This window comes from Bos mutus, chromosome 5 (assembly GCF_027580195.1).
Source record: "Bos mutus isolate GX-2022 chromosome 5, NWIPB_WYAK_1.1, whole genome shotgun sequence".
In the NCBI taxonomy this organism is placed as follows: Eukaryota; Metazoa; Chordata; class Mammalia; order Artiodactyla; family Bovidae; genus Bos; species Bos mutus.
The window spans coordinates 32,033,704-32,048,462 of NC_091621.1; the positions used below are offsets into that span (position 1 = coordinate 32,033,704).

Genomic DNA, 14,759 nt, shown 5'->3' on the forward strand with positions numbered 1-14,759 from the left:
TTGAATCTATTTGTTACCTCCACTGTATAATCATAAGGGATATGATTTAGGTCATACCTAAATGGTCTAGTGGTTTTCCCTACTTTCTTCAATTTAAGTCTGAATTTGGCAATAAGGAATTCATGATGAGAGCCACAGTCAGCTCCTGGTCTTGTTTTTGCTGACTGTATAGAGCTTCTCCATCTTTGGCTCAAAGAATAGAATCAATCTGATTTTGGTATTGACCATCTGGTGAAGTCCATTTGTAGAGTAGTCTCTCCTGTTGGAACAGAGTGTTTTCTATGACCAGTACTTTCTCTTGGCAAACCTCAGTTAGCCTTTGCCCTGATTCATTTTGTACTCTAAGGCCAAACTTGCCTGTTACTCCAGGTATCTCTTGACTTCTTACTTTTGCTTTTCAGTCCCCTATGATGTGAAGGACATCTATTTTTGGTGTTAGTTCTAGAAGGTCTTGTAGGCCTTCATAGAACCATTTACCTTCAGCTTCTTCGACATTACTGTTTGGGGCATAGACCTGAATTACTGTAATACTGAATTTTTTGCCTTGGAAATGATCAGAGAGCATTCTGTTGTTTTTGAGATTGCACCCAAGTATGGGCATTTTGGACTCTTTTGTTGACCACGAGGGATACTGTATCTCTTCTAAGTGATTCTTGCCACAGTAGTAGATATAATGGTCATCTGAATTAAATTTGTCCATTCCAGTCCATTTTAGTCCACTGATTCCTAAAATGTTGATGTTAACTCTGGCCTTCTCCTATTTGACCACTTCTAATTTATTCATTCAAATTTATTCTAATTTGATTCATGGACCTAACATTCCAGGTTTCTATGCAATATTGCTCTTTACAGCATTGCAATTTACTTTCACCACTAGACATACCCACAGCTGGGCATTGTTTCCACTTTGGCTCAGCCTCTTCATTCCTTCTGGAGCTATTTCTCTACTCTTCTCCAGTAGTTTATTGGGCACCTTCCCACCTGGGGAGTTCATCTTTCAGTGTCATATCCTTTTGCCTTTTCATACTATTCATGGGGTTCTCAGGGCAAGAATACTAAAGTAGTTTGCCATTCCTTTCCTTGAAAGTGAAAGTGAAAGTGAAGTCACTCAGTCATGTCTGACTCTTTGTGACCCCATGGATTGTAGCCTATCAGGCTCCTCCGTCCATGGGATTTTCCAGGCAAGAGTGCTGCAGTGGGTTGCCATTTCCTTTAGTGGACCATATTTTGTCAGAACTCTCCACCATGAACCGTCTTGGGTGGCCCTACATGGCACGGCTCATAGTTTCATTGAGTTAGACAACGCTGTGATCCATTTGATCAGTTTGGTTAGTTTTCTGTGACTGTGGTTTTCATTTTGTCTTCCCTCTGATGGATGAGGATAAGAGGCTTATGGAAGCTTCCTGATGGGAAGGACTGGCTCTAGGGAAAACTGGGTCTTGCTCTGGTGGGTGGGGCCATGCTCAGAAATTTTTAATCCAATTTTCTGGTCATGGGTTCCCAAGTGGCTCAGAAGGTAAAGCATCTGCCTGCAATGCGGGAGACCCAGGTTCTATTCCTGGGTCAGGAAGATCCCCTGGAGAAGGAAATGGCAATCCACTCCAGCACTGTTGTCTGGAAAATCCCATGGACGGAGGAGCCTGATAGGCTACAGACCATGGGGTTGCAAAGAGTCAGATAGGACTGAGTGACTTCAATTTCACTTTCACTTTCACTTTCTGATGATGGGTGTGGTTGTGTTCTCTCCCTGTAGTTTGACCTAAGGCCAAACTATAGTAGGAGTTATGGTGACCTCCTTCAAAAGGACATAGCCAGCACACTATGGCTCTCAAGACTGCTGTATTCAGTGCCCCTGACCCCACAGTAGGTCGCTGTTGACCCACGCCTCTATTGGAGGCTCTTGGACACTCACAGGCAAGTCTGTCTCAGTCTCTTGTGTTGTTACTTATAGTACTTTGGGGTTACCCCACAGATTAAGAAATTCTGTGAATGAGAGTTTTCCATTTTTTTCCTTAATAAGGAGTACACCTGGAAGTCAGGTGATGCAACTAGTGTCACAGAGTATGACAGTGATCTGACAGTTCAGGTTTCTCCATTACTAAACAAGATAAAAGTGAAAGTGTTAGTTGCTCAGCCATGTCAGACTCTTTGGGGACCCATGGACTGTGGGCCACCAGGCTACTCTCTCCAGGCAAGAATACTGGAGGGGGTGGAATAAAATAATATTGTTTTTATATCTTAATTTTTACTGACTAAATTGAATACAATTTAGTGGGTAAAAAAATATAAGGCGATCATTAACCATTATACAAGATCATTTATGAGTCATCTTAATCTGTTTTAACAAAAATAAAAAATGATAACCATAAAAAATACACTGGAAGTGTAATATGGGAAAAATGGTATCACATACACTTACCTATTTGAATCATATAGGATCAGGAATCACTTTACCTATATCTGGAGCAACAGTGACCCCCAAATCATCCTTTATAACTTCTTCAGCAACTAGAACACCTGGTGGAAATTCAGAGCGAACAGCCCCATTATCTGGAACAACAGGGACTAATGTTAGAGGATCAGAAACCAGGTTACCTTTATCTGGAGCATCAAAGAACCTTCAGTCTTCACAAGAATGGTCACCAGGAACTGGAACACATGGAGTAGGCTCACAGACAACAGCTCCATTTACTGGAGCAGGAGGGACTAAAAATATTGGATCAAGAACCACTTTTCTTTTATCTGGATCACCAGGGATCCCAGTATCAACAGGAAAGTCAGCTGCAACTGGAATGTCTGGTGCAGGTTCAGAGTCCAATGTCCCATTATATGATGCAACAAGGAATAATGTATTACAATCAGGTACAAGTTTCTCTGCTTCTGGGACATCCAAAACACCTGGATCAACATCTGAAAAATCTGCAACGACAAGACTGTCTAGTTTAGTTTCAAGGATGACTACACTATTATCTGGTATAACAGGAAATAATCTACTCAGAGAAATATAGGGTCAGGAACCAGCATCCCTCCATCTGGAGCACCTGTAACCCCTGAACCACCCCTCAGAAGCACAGAAGCAAGTGCAAGGCCTCCTGCAAGCTCAGAGTCAACCGTCACGTTACCTGGAGCAACAGGGACTGATGTTCTAAGACCTGGAACCAGCTTACCTGTATCTGGCGGAGCCGTGACCCCTGCGTCATCACCAGGAGGGTCATCAGCAACTGCAGGACCTGGTGTAGGTTCAGAAACAACTGTCCAGGTTTCTGGGGCAACAGGGGCTGATGTTCTAAGATCTGGAACCAGCTTACCTGTGTCCGGAGCAGCAGTGAGCCCTGGATCATCACCAGGAAGGTCAAGAGCAACTGCGGTATCCGGTGAAGGCTCTCAGCCCACTGTCGCATTATCTGGAGCAACAGGGACTAGTGCTGGACCATCAGGCACGCGTTTCTCCTCCTCTGGAATACCGGCAACACCTGGATCAACCACAGGCAGGGCAGCAGGAGCTGGGACCCCGGGTGTAGATTCCCAGCAAACTGCCAGATTGCCTGCAGCTGCAAGGACGACTGCTCCAGGATCAGGAAGCAGTGCGCCTTCAGGTGAAACATCAGAAAGCCGTTCATCAGTACCTGGAGGGCCAGAAACCACTCAACAACCTGGCGCAGGTTCCGAGCCCACCACCCTATCGCCTGGGGTTACGAGAACGACTGCTCTGAGGGGATCTGAGACCGGTGTACCTTCAACTGGAGTATCAGGCTTGCCTGGCTCGACACAAGGAGGATCTGCAGCAACTGGAAGCAGTGGTGCCGGTTCAGAGCCTACTGCCCCAGTCTCAGGAGAAACAAGGACCAGTGTTATATCAGGAGCCAACGTACCTGTCTCTGGAGCCCCAGTGACCCCCGGATCATCAGCAGGAAGCTCGGCGGCACCTGGGGCACGTGCTCCAGGTTCAGAGACAACTTCCCCATTGTCTGGAGCAGCAGGGACAAGTGCTATAGGGTCAGGAACCAGCATCCCTCCATCTGGAGCACCTGTAACCCCTGAACCACCCCTCAGAAGCACAGAAGCAAGTGCAAGGCCTCCTGCAAGCTCAGAGTCAACCGTCACGTTACCTGGAGCAACAGGGACTGATGTTCTAAGACCTGGAACCAGCTTACCTGTATCTGGCGGAGCCGTGACCCCTGCGTCATCACCAGGAGGGTCATCAGCAACTGCAGGACCTGGTGTAGGTTCAGAAACAACTGTCCAGGTTTCTGGGGCAACAGGGGCTGATGTTCTAAGATCTGGAACCAGCTTGCCCTGTATCCGAGCAGCAGTGAGCCCGGATCATCACCAGGGAGGTCCAGAGCAACTGCAGTATCTAGTGAAGGCTCTCAGCCCACTGTCGCATTATCTGGAGCAACAGGGACTAGTGCTGGACCATCAGGCACGCGTTTCTCCTCCTCTGGAATACCGGCAACACCTGGATCAACCACAGGCAGGGCAGCAGGAGCTGGGACCCCGGGTGTAGATTCCCAGCAAACTGCCAGATTGCCTGCAGCTGCAAGGACGACTGCTCCAGGATCAGGAAGCAGTGCGCCTTCAGGTGAAACATCAGAAAGCCGTTCATCAGTACCTGGAGGGCCAGAAACCACTCAACAACCTGGCGCAGGTTCCGAGCCCACCACCCTATCGCCTGGGGTTACGAGAACGACTGCTCTGAGGGGATCTGAGACCGGTGTACCTTCAACTGGAGTATCAGGCTTGCCTGGCTCGACACAAGGAGGATCTGCAGCAACTGGAAGCAGTGGTGCCGGTTCAGAGCCTACTGCCCCAGTCTCAGGAGAAACAAGGACCAGTGTTATATCAGGAGCCAACGTACCTGTCTCTGGAGCCCCAGTGACCCCCGGATCATCAGCAGGAAGCTCGGCGGCACCTGGGGCACGTGCTCCAGGTTCAGAGACAACTTCCCCATTGTCTGGAGCAGCAGGGACAAGTGCTATAGGGTCAGGAACCAGCATCCCTCCATCTGGAGCACCTGTAACCCCTGAACCACCCCTCAGAAGCACAGAAGCAAGTGCAAGGCCTCCTGCAAGCTCAGAGTCAACCGTCACGTTACCTGGAGCAACAGGGACTGATGTTCTAAGACCTGGAACCAGCTTACCTGTATCTGGCGGAGCCGTGACCCCTGCGTCATCACCAGGAGGGTCATCAGCAACTGCAGGACCTGGTGTAGGTTCAGAAACAACTGTCCAGGTTTCTGGGGCAACAGGGGCTGATGTTCTAAGATCTGGAACCAGCTTACCTGTGTCCGGAGCAGCAGTGAGCCCGGATCATCACCAGGGAGGTCCAGAGCAACTGCAGTATCTAGTGAAGGCTCTCAGCCCACTGTCGCGTTATCTGGAGCAACAGGGACTAGTGCTGGCCCATCGGGCACCCGTTTCTCCTCCTCTGCAATACCGGCAACACCTGGATCAACCACAGGCAGGGCAGCAGGAGCTGGGACCCCGGGTGTAGATTCCCAGCAAACTGCCAGATTGCCTGCAGCTGCAAGGACGACTGCTCCAGGATCAGGAAGCAGTGCGCCTTCAGGTGAAACATCAGAAAGCCGTTCATCAGTACCTGGAGGGCCAGAAACCACTCAACAACCTGGCGCAGGTTCCGAGCCCACCACCCTATCGCCTGGGGTTACGAGAACGACTGCTCTGAGGGGATCTGAGACCGGTGTACCTTCAACTGGAGTATCAGGCTTGCCTGGCTCGACACCAGGAGGATCCGCAGCAACTGGAAGCAGTGGTGCCGGTTCAGAGCCTACTGCCCCAGTCTCAGGAGAAACAAGGACCAGTGTTATATCAGGAGCCAACGTACCTGTCTCTGGAGCCCCAGTGACCCCCGGATCATCAGCAGGAAGCTCGGCGGCACCTGGGGCACGTGCTCCAGGTTCAGAGACAACTTCCCCATTGTCTGGAGCAGCAGGGACAAGTGCTATAGGGTCAGGAACCAGCATCCCTCCATCTGGAGCACCTGTAACCCCTGAACCACCCCTCAGAAGCACAGAAGCAAGTGCAAGGCCTCCTGCAAGCTCAGAGTCAACCGTCACGTTACCTGGAGCAACAGGGACTGATGTTCTAAGACCTGGAACCAGCTTACCTGTATCTGGCGGAGCCGTGACCCCCTCCAGGTTTCTCGTCACCAGGAGGGTCCTCAGCACCTGCAGGACCTGGTGTAGGTTCAGCAACAACTGTCCAGGCACCATTGCTGTAGGATCAGCATCAAGTGTATCATCAGCTGAACAAATAGCACCTTCTTTGTCATCAGATGGGAAACAGGAACAACTAGTTGATTGAATCTAGAACAATCAGTCCATCATATGGAGCATCAGATCAACTGGATCATCCATTGATGAAATTGTAACCACTAACACATCACCTGAATTTACAGAATCCAATAGATTTTCTGTTGTTCGTTTACGGACAACTAGGCCATCATCTGGAGAAATAGGGACAACTCTTACTGAGTCTAGTACTAGTGCATCATCAAGTGAAGAATCAGGGACAACTGGATCAATAGCTGGACTAACGAGAACAACTAGAATCTCACTTGTAGGTTCAGGAACAACTAGACCATCATCTGGTGAAACACAGACCACTGTTATTGAATCTAGAGTTAGTGGATCATCAGATCAAGGATTAGGAACAATTGGATCAACAGCTGGACTGGCCAGAATCACTAGAATCTCTGTTGTAGTTTCAGGGACAACTGGACCATCATCTGGAGAAACAGGGACCACTGTTATTGAATCCAGAACTAGTGGATCACCAAGTGAAGGATTAGGGAGAACTGGATCAACAGCTGGACTGACGAGAACCACTAGCATCTCAGTTGTAGGTTCAGGGACAACTGAACCATCATCTAGAGAAACAGAAACCACTGTTACTGAATCTAGAAATAATGGATCACTAGGTGAAGGGTCAGGGACAACTGGATCAACAGCTGGACCGACAAGAACCACTAGAATCTCTGGAGTAGGCTCAGGAACAACTAGACCATCATCTGGAGAAACAAGGACCACCGTTATTAAATCAATAACACGTAGAACTTCAGCTGAAGGATCACGAACAACTGGATCAGCAGGTGGACTGATAATAGCTACTAGAATATCTAGTGCTGATTTACTAACACCTGGTCCATTATCTGGAGAAACAAGGACCACTGTTATAGGATCAGGAACAAGTGGAAAATCAGGTGAAGTATCAGGGTTAACTCGATCACCTGCTGAACTGACTACAACCACTAGGATTTCTCATGTAGCTTCAGGAACAAGTGCACCATCATCTGGAATGACAAGGACAACTGTAACATCTGGTGTAGCTTCAAGGACAAGTGGACTATCATCTGGAGAAAAAGGGACCAGTGTTACTGAAACAAGAACCAGTGGATCATCAATTGAAGGGTCACAGACAACTGGAACAGCAGATAGACTGACAATAACTACCAGAACATCTGTTGTAGTTTCAGGAACAGATGCACCATCATCTGGAACATCAGGGACGATTAGGTCATCAGTTGACCTGACTGGAACAACCGAAGTCTCTGTTGTAGGTGCAGGAACAATAGAACCATCAACTGTAGAATCATGGACAACTGAGCCCAGAGATTTAGGTTCATCAACCACTGTATTTTCAGCTGGTGCTATAGGAACCACTAGACCTGGAACATCAGGGGCAAGTAGACCGTCTGTTGTAGGTTCAGAGACAGCTGGTCCATTATCTGCAAAAACAGAGACCACTGTTATAAGATCAGGATCAAGTGGATCTTCACTTGAAGGAAGAGGGACATCTGGATCAACAGATGGACTGACAGGAACTACTAAAATCTCTTTTGTAGGCTTAGGAACAACTGGACCATCAGCCAGAGGATCAAGGCCAACTGGGAAAGGAGATATAAGATCATCAACCACTGTATCGTCAGTTGATGCTACAGGGAACATTAGATCTGGAGGATCAGGCACAACTGGACCATCTATTGTAGGTTCAGAGACGGTTGGACCATCATCTGGAGAAGCAGGGACCACTGCTACAGGATCAGGAACAAGTGGAAAATCAGCTGAAAGATTAGGGACAACTGTATCAACAGACGGATTGAGAAGAACCACTAGAATCTCTCTTGTAAGTTTAGGCACTACAGGACCGTCATCTGGGGTGATGAGGACAACACAAACATCTATTGTAGGTTTAGAGACAACTAGGTCATCAACTGGAGTATTAGCGACAACTAGCACCTCAGCTGAAGGTTTGAAGACAACTGGCCCATCACCTGGAGGATTATGGACAACTGGGACATCAGTTGAAGGGTCCGAGACAACTGAGTCATCAACTGGTAAAATCACAGGAGCCAGGAGAACAACTTGGGAGTCAGAAAGTGAAGTTGCCACATATGAAGGCAAGTCAATTTAGCCATATTTAAGCAATAATATTCCCAGACGGTGCTGGTGGTAAAGAACCTGCCTGCCAATGCAGGAGACATGAGATGTGGGTTTGATCCCTGGGTTGGTAAGATTCCCCTGGAGGAGGAAATGGCCACCCACTCCAGTATTCTTGTCTGGAGAATCCACATGGACAGAGGAGCCTGGCAGGCTACAGTCCATGGGGTTGCAAAGAGCTGGACATGACTGCTACTGGTAAGTAAGCAGGGGATGCCAGATGTGTTTTTTGGACTTGTTTTCATGCTCACTGGCTATTTAAAAATGCAAAAGTAATTAATCTCCAATTAAAATAAATTTATATTAAAAATAATAAAATACAAAATAATAATAATTCCAATTAAACAATACAATGCTCTTAAATATACTGTCTAATTTAAATATTTTAAAAAAGTATTGCTATCTCATTTTACTCATGAAGAACTTAGAAAAGATATTATATAAGTTTGGTCCAAGCTCTACAGCAAATAAATAGTGAAGACAATATTTCTATCCATTGTTTGCTGACTCAAAGTCTGTTCTTTACCACAAGGGCATCTTCCACTAAGGCAAATATACAATGATCTTTAGTTATCCATTAATAATATTTACAAAGCTTAAATTTCCCCATTTCTAACTGTAAATAAGAACTACAGAAGCAGATAATAAAAAAAGGTTTACAAATTTTAAAATATTAACAAACTTTGGCATTTGCCATTCTGAAACTGCAAGATTTGGGACATTTTATTTATTAAAACTATAATATTATTATTTTACAAATCAAAATTGTATTTCTTAATTTCTTTTTTATTTTTATTTTATTATTATTATTATTTTTTTACTTTACAATATTGTATTGGTTTTGCCATACATCAACATGCATCTGCCATGGGTATACACATGTTCCCCATCCTGAATTATTACAACATCACACCAAATTCACAAATAACTTGTAAGGCAATTTTTTCCTAACAATAAATGGACTAAATTATTTACTCAAGGGTACAGTATATTATCAGGTTTCCAGACTAGTAATATATCATGAGCATGTTGAGAAAAACATCATTTCTCAGTTTGCAGGTTATCTAATAGAACCTAGGTTTTAGTAACTAAATTCTCTTATTTAAGAAATAGATTGTTTATTCTTTATTTTCCTGTTTTAAAGATTTACCCTATGCTTATTCTAACTGCTATTACAAACTCTACTTATGTAAAATTATTTTACAAACTAATCACTAGAAAATAATTTGATTCAGGCTATATGTATAATTATTATCTATTCAACCTATAGTTATGTTAATCTAAATGAATAACCACGCTTCAAATTATGTATTGAACATCATACTAATAAATTAATTTAATAGTCACTAATGTGTGACTACTGGGCACAATATGTATTTTACCTTTTCTTTTTTTTGCATTTTCCAAGTTCAAGATTTTAGCCTTTAACTGGAAGCAAAGAACTACATATGTGTAAACATTTTATATGGGAAAAGGGTTATGTTTCTGTTTTTAGTTTAATAATTTGTAACTCATAGATGATTTCTGAAAAGAGCATTTTACAATTTCTCTTCCAAGAGGTCTTTCTCACCCTGAGTTGAATTTCTAAGATAATCTCAATGAAAATAACATATTCTTGTTTTTTAATAAAAATGTTATACATCATGGCAGTTGAAGCACTGAAATGGATTTTAAAAATAAAAATTCAAATATATTATTTAACTAAAATATGAATTTAATCTTTCCTTTATTAGGCTCAGACAACACAATTCCACTGAAATTCATTGCAGATAAATTGAAATTAAAATGAAAAAATTATACTTTTTCACAATGTGCCTTGAAATAACATTTCACTTTATCAGAGTGCTAGAGTCAATGTGGTTTATTTTAAATATATGAATATCAAAATAACTCAAGTAATTGATGAGTAAAATTTAGAAAGATGAACCCATCATCTGCCTTTTTCCTCCTCACTCTTTCCTTGCCTCCTTGCCTCTTTCCCTCCTTCCACACCAGGGAGTCCAGGTCTGGAAGTAAAACTAGTGAGGGTGACATAAAGTCTGCTTTCACTGTCAGTGGGATCTATGAAAAAGGAGTAAGTAGGTGGGTCAGGAAAGGAAACGGTGGAAAGTAGTTGATGGTTCATTTCCTTTAGAATCAAAACTCTGCAGGAAAGGTTTTCCAGTGCTACTTCAGTATTCATTGGGGGAGATAATGCTGTGTTGATCTTTTAATTTTTCTCATTCTAGGTACTTCAGGAAAATTCTCCAAGGCAGCCATATCTGGGAGTTCCCACACAGGTAGGTTAACAAGAAGGAACTCTTGATATTTAACTGCATAGTTCAGTTCAGTTCAGTAGCTCAGTCATGTCTGACTCTTTGTGACACCATGAACCACAGCACGCCAGGCCTCCCTGTCCATCACAAACTGCCAGAGTCTACCCAAACCCATGTCCGTTGAGTAGGTGATGCCATCCAACCATCTCATCCTCTGTCATCCCCTTCTCCTCCTGCCCTCAATCCCTCCCAGAATCAGGGTCTTTTCAAATGAGTCAACTCTTCTCATCAGGTGGCCAAAGTATTGGAGTTTCAGCTTCAACATCAGTCCTTCCAATGAACACCCAGGACTAATCTCCTTCAGAATGGACTGGTTGGATCTCCTTGCAGTCCAAGGGACTCTCAAGAGTCTTCTCCAACACCACAGTTCAAAAGCATCTATTCTTCAGCACTCAGCTTTCTTTCTTTCTTTATTTAACCTCATAAGGTAGTTAGTAAACCCACTCTTATAAAATATCAGCATCATTCTTTTCCTATTATCCCAAATCCTCAGACCTCATCATTCATCATTTTATTTTCTCAGAGGCCACAACTTTAATAGTGAGCAACAGCACATCTGGAACTGGGCTCAGACCTGGTAAGAATGAGATTTTTGAAGTTTGGGTTTAGCATGAATTATGACTCTCCATAGACTATCCTATTGGGAGGTGTGATCTCTTACAGAGTAGCTTTCATTGTCTTTTAGATTTAACATGTTATGGAAGATCTTTCAATACCATCACCTAGCTTCTAACTGTTTAAAGATGGGCTGGTGTGTCTAATTGGTGTGAAGAGTTTTCCCTTGGGATGACACACACATCACTAGTATGTTAGGGGGAACCAAGGAATATTACATACCTGGGAAGAAGAGAAAGTGATGTGAACAGTCCTACCTATATAAAGATTTTATTTGCTTAAATAATCCTTTATAATATTCAGTATTTTCCTTGGCACATTCAAATATTTTCCTGCCTTTCATCCCACAGAAGATAACACTGCAGTAGCAGGAGGCCAAGCGACTGGGCGTGTGACAGGTGAATCTGGGAGAAAACCCCCCTTCTTCCTGTCCTGGAATAAATGAGATGTTTGAGAAAGTTGCTTCAACTTGGGAATATTTTGATTGCTTTCTTAATGACATGGATAATAGAAAAGTCATACAACTCTCACCTCATCAGGAAAGCCGTGAGAGGACCCTTTGATATGGCATATTTCTCCTAGAGACAGGACTTTAGAAGACAAACACAAGTCACTGTGATGACTAGACCCTTTGTGTTTCAGGTACCACAAAGGTAATCCCTGGCACAACTGTTGCCCCTGGCAGTTCCAACACAGGTAATTCAACAAAATGGTAGGGAATCTTCCATGGGCCCAGCTACGTAGGGTTCCTCAAGTGTTATCCTACATAAGAGAACTACCATATCTTTTCTATAATCCTTACATGGTTTCCAATCATCTCTCTTCCATTTCCCCCTCTCTCAGAGTCCACAACTTCCTTAGGAGAAAGTAGAACAAGAATTGGAAGAATCACAGGTGAGCACTACTGAGTTACTAATTGTGCTTTCTATTAATAATATCTTCCCAGTAAAAAGGCTTGTTTGAAATATATCAAAACTATTTGAACTTCCATATTCAGCAGATGATGTCTTTTTATGACTTTCTGTTAGCTCTCACTATTTTCTGTCTTGTCACTCTCAGAAGTTAGAACCTTCAGAGAAGTAAAGATAACCAAAGAAAGGAAATTGGTAGTTCTTGAGTTCTGCCTTTTCATAGGGCATTTGTTAATGGAAGGGTATTTGTATAAGGTTTACCCCATTTCTTCTGGGGTAAACCTTATACTGTTCTTAAGAGGGGAGCCCAGAAAGGATTCTCTTTTTGGACATTCAAGCTATTACCCTGGTGTAAGATGGAGGCAACATATTAATATTCCCATATAGTTACAACTAAGGAAGTAGAGCTGGTGGGAGCAACTCTGGAAGTTTATGCCTATTAAATTTTGAATTTCAGATGTTATGAACTTGAATACAATTAAATGGATTTACTCAAATATTGTTTCTATTTCTTGTTATCAGGAGCCACCACTGGCACATCTGAGAGGTCAAGCCCTGGAAGTAAAACAGGTAAATATGGGAGAGGCCCAGAAACCTCTGATATTTAACTCTAAGAAGCAAATCATTTGGGACATAAGCCAATGTCTTTATTGTGGCCCTGAATTTAAAAATAGAGAATGCACCTTGTTTTAACAGGATAACTCTAAGAAGAATCTTATATCTCCAAGTCCCAGACAGTCTTATGGGCTATTCTCAGGTTGGTAAATGCATCACTATTGCAATTCTCTGTTTCTCTCTTCTGCTTCAGGTAACACTGGTGCAATCTCTGGCACAACAGTTGCACCCGGAAGCTCTAACACAGGTAAAGTACTAACCTAATGGGGAGTATAAGGAACTTCATTGATGGTTTGGCTTCTTCCTTCAACTCCTCCAAACCTTCCCTACCATACTCAACTCAGCTTTTCTGAGTTATATGCATCTTCAAAATTTAGCATTCTTCTCCTTTCTTTCTTTCACTTAGGGGCTACAACTTCTTTGGGAAGTGGTGAAACCAGCCAGGGTGGAATTAAAATAGGTGAGCAACTAAACCACATAAGGCAATGGCACCCCACTCCAGTACTCTTGCCTGGAAAATACCATGGGTGGAGGAGCCTGGTGGGCTGCAGTCCATGGGGTTGCTAAGAGTCGGACACAATTGAGCGACTTCATTTTCACTTTTCACTTTCATGCATTGTAGAAGGAAATGGCAACCCACTCCAGTGTTCTTGCCTGGAGAATCCCAGGGACGGGGGAGCCTGGTGGGCTGCTGTCTATGGGGTCGCACGACTGAACAACTTAGCAGCAGCAGCAACAACAATTAAACAATTATTTTTCTCTTTATCTTAATCTAAATCATGTTGGCTATTATAAATTTAAGGGGAGTTTTGTTCTATCTGAATCTCATTTGGGGTACAAATTATTAGGATATTGGGCTTCCCTTATGGCTCTGCTGGTAAAGAATCTGCCTGTAATGTGAGAGACCTGGGTTTGATCCCTGGGTTGGAAAGATTCCCTGGAGAAGATAAAGATTACTCCAGTATTCTGGCCTAGAGAATTTCATGGACTGTATAGTTCATGGGGTCGCAAAGAATCGGATATGACTGAGCAACTTTCATTCACTTCACTTATTAGGATATTAACTGCCTTTCATTTTACCCCATGTGAATTGCCTTTTTGGGTATATGTGTAATAAAGTGGCATAATAGAGACCACACATGATGTATCACTTTAAAGCAATAAAGTTCCTTATATTATTTGTTCTAAAGCAAATCCTAGTTTGAACCCCTAGTAAAAGGGAATCACAAATTGATTCTCTCTTGTGATTTCAGTTACCATGGGGGTGACTACTGGTACAACCATTGCACCTGGAAGTTCCAACACAAGTGAGTCATGGAAAAGTTGAAGAAACTTGCCTACATTAGCTTTAGAGACCTGATGTCTCCTATAGAGATATTACAGATAGTAATACTCTTATACATTTCCCTGAATTCCTGTATCCCATACCACTATTTTTCCTATTTCTTCTCAGAGGCTACAACTACTACAGAAGTCAGAACTACCACTGAAGTCAGAACAGCAACTGGTGAGCGGTTGGCTCTTTCTGCCTTTGGGTTCAACAGTTTTGTATTTAAGTTTGCGTTAGATGATTGATGAGTAAGAAAACTGGCTGAGAGAGTCTCATATTCCATTTGAAGAGACAGTATATCAGATGATTCAGATTTGGCTCTTCAGACTGAATTTCTCCATATGTCAGCTTTTCAGATGTGATTCTCTGAAGCTAAGAATGATGTGTTGTTCTCAATCCTTTATCCATCTTGCCATTGCAGGTGCTACTTCAGGATTAACTGGAGTTTCCAGGGCATCAGAAAATTCCACTCCTGTTTAGTATTATATGTTTAATTAATTCATCTTGGACTTCTC

At 43.3% G+C, this 14,759-nt stretch overlaps 1 protein-coding gene across 1 annotated transcript in view; it reads left to right on the forward strand.

Moving 5' to 3' along the window:
• The first annotated feature begins 1,492 nt into the window (after positions 1 to 1,492).
• Positions 1,493 to 14,759, forward strand: part of LOC138987872 (mucin-19-like) — a 37,497-nt gene continuing 24,230 nt past the window's right edge. The window contains 16 exon segments of the mRNA XM_070370109.1: positions 1,493 to 1,516; positions 2,999 to 4,222; positions 4,279 to 5,323; positions 5,389 to 6,316; positions 6,318 to 6,352; positions 6,355 to 8,418; positions 10,687 to 10,737; positions 11,297 to 11,350; positions 11,739 to 11,786; positions 12,031 to 12,084; positions 12,232 to 12,282; positions 12,822 to 12,869; positions 13,108 to 13,161; positions 13,321 to 13,374; positions 14,168 to 14,221; positions 14,368 to 14,421. Of these exon segments, the coding sequence (XP_070226210.1) occupies positions 1,493 to 1,516; positions 2,999 to 4,222; positions 4,279 to 5,323; positions 5,389 to 6,316; positions 6,318 to 6,352; positions 6,355 to 8,418; positions 10,687 to 10,737; positions 11,297 to 11,350; positions 11,739 to 11,786; positions 12,031 to 12,084; positions 12,232 to 12,282; positions 12,822 to 12,869; positions 13,108 to 13,161; positions 13,321 to 13,374; positions 14,168 to 14,221; positions 14,368 to 14,421 (5,842 nt within the window).